Source organism: Pieris brassicae, chromosome 7 (assembly GCF_905147105.1).
Source record: "Pieris brassicae chromosome 7, ilPieBrab1.1, whole genome shotgun sequence".
NCBI lineage: Eukaryota > Metazoa > Arthropoda > Insecta > Lepidoptera > Pieridae > Pieris > Pieris brassicae.
The window spans coordinates 3065744-3071743 of record NC_059671.1 but is presented as its reverse complement, the minus strand read 5'-3'; the positions used below and the strand labels follow the sequence as shown (position 1 = coordinate 3071743).

Here is a 6000-nt window from a genome sequence, read left to right as displayed (position 1 = left end):
TCTTAGATAACCTTTTTAAAATTTCCCGTTATACCTTGAAGCCGATTCAAGGTGGAGTTGGACGACCTTTGACCTTTGCAATGGAACTTATTGATGCAAGAACCTTAGGTAAACTTTTTAAGCTAGAAGCTAAATGACACTATTACCATTGACAAGACGTCCGTCTTAAAAACCTGTTACGCTGACCAATTATGTTTACTGGTGATTAGCTTTTACATATCCTCTTCATATGTATTTCGTTGAATAAAGTTTCAAACAGGTTTATTTAAAGAGAATATAGCATCAAGCGAATAACACGAAGTCAGTCGTCTGGGTGATTTACAAAGGACGCGTCGCAGTTCTAGAATTTATAATGATTAAATTTAAAGTAATTATTTTTCTTACAATTGTGCTTACGTGTAGCGGACATTTGCGACTTTTCGGTGATATACTTTCGAGCACTCATGAGAAAATACATTCTACTGTTCATGATATAGCTGGTTCAGTACTGGGGGGACTGTCCCATGGTATTAATCTCAACATAGAAGGCCATGTTGGCGTTAATGAACAACGACGACCCGATCCAGGATTCCATCAGAACCCTCATCAAAATGGATACAATCCAGTTCCACCAGGTTCTCAGAACGTAGATAAAGTTATTGTTATTATTAAAGAAGAAGATAATTATAATAGAAGACCTGATCAACCAAATAGGCCTCCGTACAATGAATACAGACCAAATAACCAACGCCCAAATTATGATAATTCAAATGGACAGGGGAATTACAATAACGGACAATCAAATTATGGAAACCCAAATAATAACTACCAAGGAAATGATAATCAAGGTAATTATGGACGACCGAACGGTAATAATTACAACCAAAATAATTACGAGAGACCCAATAATATCCCTAACAATAACAATGACAATCAAAATCACTACGGAACAATTAATACACCAGAAAAGGTCACCACAAAGCAACCTTATTATCCTCCGGTTGAAACTACAACGAAAAAGCTAAATAATGATGAACCATTTTTCGTCCCACTAAGTCCGGATGAGTACAACTATGGCGGACAGAAAATTAACATCACAGAACCAAAGCGCGAAACGAATAAAGACATACAGAAACAAATTCAGGACGGAGTGGGGAACCTTGATATAAGATTTAACGATAATTAATAAGTAGTTTTATACGAAGATTTTTCACTTTTAATATATTTATGATAATAAAAATATAATGTTTCATCTTATATTATTTATTGCCTGTGTCGTCAGAATCTTCTTCCGCCAGTGCTAATCTATAGGTTAAAATCTTGTTTTTTAGTACTGAACCAATTTGAACGTTATATTTGTGTTTTGTGTGATACGTTTTTCTGCGTGTTTTTTGGGCGAGTTGCGAACTTCATTTGATTTTGTTAATACAAATAATTATTGTTATCATTAAATGCTTTCGTAGCTCGGTTCATTAAGCTACTAATTCGTTCAGATATAACGGCAAAAACCAGAATAACATAGTTAAAAAAGACTGCTCATGTAGAAACCACATTTCTCATGTTTTAAAGCTGTAAAATACAGAACAAGTTACAGATATGAACACCATCGTGTCTGTGGTTGGAGCTCAACAAACGGCTACGATTGCAGTTACATTTTATACATATTTTACTAAATTTCAAACATACACATACACAGACATAACGAAGTAAGGTAAGTATATACATATTTAGAAATTTAAACTTTACTAGAAAGTGTTGTCCAAGCCTGTTACTTGAGTTAAACCAGAAATATTTTAATTTATTACCAATAAGTTCACTCACCTCTGATAAACAATTTAAGAAAATAAAATATATATAATCATTCACTTAACAAATACATACATTTACACAATTTTAACCTAAGCGATAACATAGAAGCTAGTCGATCAGGTTCTCTTCCGACATAGGCCTCCCCTTGTTGTTTCCACTCGTTTCTTTCTCGAGCTGATCCATCCTTCCGGCAGATAGTCTTACCATATCTTTATTTTTCCTTATTTTTGCCTTCCATGTGTCACGGCTCCGTTCCATGTCCTGTTGACAAATTGTTAGTTTCTGATTGTTTTTGTTATTGGTAGTCCAGATTTGGTAATTACGAGTATAAGTGAGTGATTCTACACATATTATATAAATTTCTTTTTACTGATATTGTTGGCATTGGCATAAAACATAAATATATATTATATATTGTGCTACAAATCTTTGATATATTATATGAAGGCCAGACCAATAAAGAATATATTCATTTATTACATTCCTGTTACATTTATTGTTAAACTAAGTATTTACAAAGACCTAGTGCGACGTTCTTTACGTTTATTATTATTCTTGAGTTTTGTCTGTTTTCATTTTTAGCCGTAAAGTATGGTAATTGGCCTTCATTTGAATTTCTAAAAACTGCAACTTAGTGTTTTCGTGAGATTCTTTATGACAATCAAAAATCGTGTTTGTTTTTTTTTTTTAATATCCAATTCCTTACTTTAAAAATGAAAACTTATAGTTAAACTACTTTTTTCTATTATTACAAATACACGCATAATAATCACTTGAAGAAGTGGAAATCTTATAACATTTCTACGTTGTAACGATGTCATTATGAGTAATAGAAGTTCTTAGTATATTATGACCATACACCATCCTGTAATACCTCAGACATATACATATCAATTGTATTATCATATACAATAAGGTGCCTCAAGCCTTTGTTTCATTGGATTATAAAATAGGTTCGGCCAAATATTTTTTTTATAACAGGATATAATCATATTTTTATTATATAAATATTTTTATTAAAGTTGTATATATGAGATGTGAGAAAGGTAAAAGCCGAAAGCTAAATCTTGAAAATATAAGGCCGTAAAACGCAACGAATTTTAGGTGTAGAACCAGGACTTTAATTACACATTATGCAGCCATTGATTTCCGTCATCATTTCAATGTAGAAGTTTAAAAAAAAATATTGGGTTAATAGGATTCTTGATTTTTTTCCATTTAGCTAACATAACTCTACTTTAGAAAAATAACAAGAAAACATTTTTTCATCAATAAAATTTCTTCATAACCCAAGTATTTCGGATGCAACTTAGTTATTCCAGGTCAAATGTATTCAAGAATATAATTAAGAAACAGATTATACAAGTTACATCATACCTACGTTGTCGAGAACAATGATATAACTTTAAATGTTAGGATGTCCAAGGTCGATCTTATTGTAACTATACTTCCTTTTATTACCTCTAAGCTAATGGTTTGCGCTCACGGCCTTATTGTTAATAGTGGAATTCAAGTTAAGTACAATACGTAATAGCTTATTACGTGATTGTCAGTGCCACGGAATGCACATACACTGAAGGATTTGAAAATCTTGAACGTCATGCTGCGCGATTTGTGAAAAGGAAGGAAAATCGGTCATGTTACACTTTGTGGTTTTCCTGTGGCTGTCATCAGTGAACTGTAGCAATCAGGAAGTGATATCACAGCTTATAACATCTCCACCATTGCAACTATCAGCTAGATCGAGTGACGCGCCAGTGTTGCATGACGGATCGAATGAACCTCTCGTAAACGCGACAGTGAACTCGGAAAATCTACCTTATTCAAATACATCACGAGAGATCGCAATTTGCAACATCGACACAAAAATGTCAGATTCGAAACAGCCCACGAAAAATTTGACAAGCGTTAAAGATAATGAAATTGGGGAACCAGATGATACTAAAACGCCCAATAGCACTGAAGAAGACAGCACGAAGAATATGGAAGATCCCAAAAATAACTCTACTCTACAACCGCACAATATAGCTCTTAACAATATAACTTTTGAAAATAGAGATTCGATTAATGGTGATACTTGCCCCACTGGCTATGTTAAGGTGAACGAAAAGTGTGTGAAAATACAATAATTGTTATACTATGTTGTTATATATTTATCAGTGTAAGATATTTTTATTTTCATATAAAAATCAGTACTAATATGTCTTATTCGTGAATATTATTAAATTTTAAGTATTTATATTTTACTAAAAGATAAAATTTAAAAAAATATAGTGTTATTGAGTTTAGTTGAGAGATAGATAGATTAATCCATCTATCTCTCAACTAAACTCAAAACTAAATAAGGGAGATTTTTAGAGACTTGGCGCTATGACTTCGTATGTCAAATCCAATACTTTTTTAATATAGATGAGTCATATCTTAAGCGCCATGTCTTAATTCTGAATCCAAAGGGTAAATGTGGGGTCAATCGATAATAATGTTCTGCATTACAAAACTTATTTAAAAAAAAATCGAACACAAAAGAGTATACATGCATAATTTTGAACCGAGCAATTCTAGTAGAGTTCTTATCAAAACACAGACTACCACAATTGACTTCATACAACATCTTGACACAAATATGGAAATAATTCTGCATTAAGGATAAACGTACTTAAAGATAGAACTATGCGCCTCGCATTATTTATAAATTTCGGAGTACATCTTCATGTAACCTGGCAGTAGTTAAAGGAAAATCATGTAATATTTCTTAGAAAATGTCACGATATAAAAATGTTTAAAGTTTTGCGGTAAAAACTTATACCTACGTGTTTTTCCTCAATGGGTGGAAAACATGGTTAATATTTTATATTATTAATATTAATCTAGTCCAAGATTGAACACCCGTATATCTAATGATCTATGGGATTTTATGCGAATTTATAACGCCTGTTACCAAACGTTTTTGCTTTGATTGGTCTTTGATTTTATCAGTAGATCAGCGATGGCTTGGCGGTTTTGCCCCCAAATTTAAGACAAATGAACATGACCAGAGGTACTTTAATCAAGAAAAACATATCTTAAAAACCCTACAATTCTATAGAAATTATATTAAGAAAAATACACTTAAAATAAAGTCCAAGCGTGAGTGAGTTCTGTGGCGGTTGTTGTATGGATATGCTCAAATATGTTAAATAAAACATTTTGTGTGAAGCTAGGTAACGACCGGCTTTAATTGTTTAAAAACATGAGCTTATACATCAGGGGTAGTAGGCTTGCGACGCTGGATTAACAAAAAACTAACTTGACATTTTGAAGGGTTCGAATCTAAGTGACATTTATGTTATTGGACATTATCGAGAATGTTAAATTACAATTTATGAGTGTGGTAACAACTAAAGGGCTCAGATTGGCTTCAAGTGTGCGATGACATTTTACATTTTGTTTACGCTTCTAATTATTAACTAAAATATATATACATATCTCAACTAATGTCAGGTTACATATATCGTGGCTAAAACTGAATTATCGAAAAGCTTTAATACATATATTCCAACATCGAAATTACAGTTATTTTATACAACTTGAATGTATTTTAATTCAAATTTGAAATGTGTGCAACGAAAACTGAGGTGGTTCATTATTTTTAAATTGGATTATAAATAGCCACAACACTCATGTCCTTAAAATAAATTTGTGATGCAACAAATATTTTAATAATAATAATATTCTGTTGTAATAATAATAACAATATTAGAATAATAATAATGTTAAATTTTGGCATAAATACTTTTTATTCATGAGTATTTATTTTCCGCTGATTCACCCGCTTTAATAAACCGGTTGACGTCATAAAGGCGCTCATATTAATTATTGATTACTTTGTTGCGGAACTATTACAAAAATATAATATCACTTAAGATATTTAGTGAAGTCAAAAGAGATCCAAGTAGTTGTGATGAACATTGTTTTTATTAGAATAAATATTAATATCACGTTCATATGAAAACCTACGTAAAATAAATTTAATATTATTAAAAAAGCTTATAGTGAGCCAACCTTCATTAGGATTATCCAACACAAAAATATTTTTTCTATTCAATTATTGAATTAGCGCATTCAATGAAACAAACAAACTCTTCAGGTCTTCTCCGCCAATCTCATGGCATAAAACAAACTATCTAACAACCGCCACTGAGATATTGTGATTATTTTCTTGTTCTTTTTGGG

The 6000-nt window shown here is 31.6% G+C and overlaps 1 protein-coding gene across 1 annotated transcript; it reads left to right on the top strand.

Moving 5' to 3' along the window:
• Nucleotides 1–289: 289 nt before the first annotated feature.
• Nucleotides 290–1229, top strand: LOC123712414 (GATA zinc finger domain-containing protein 14-like). The gene has a single exon (XM_045665495.1). It carries the CDS (start codon nucleotides 353–355, stop codon nucleotides 1163–1165), a length of 813 nt encoding a protein of 270 aa, XP_045521451.1. The 5' UTR covers nucleotides 290–352; the 3' UTR covers nucleotides 1166–1229.
• The last annotated feature ends 4771 nt before the right edge of the window (nucleotides 1230–6000 follow it).

Bases quoted from the DNA above. Each gene is read 5' to 3' on its own strand.
- LOC123712414 (XM_045665495.1), top strand. From the start codon at position 353: ATGATTAAATTTAAAGTAATTATTTTTCTTACAATTGTGCTTACGTGT.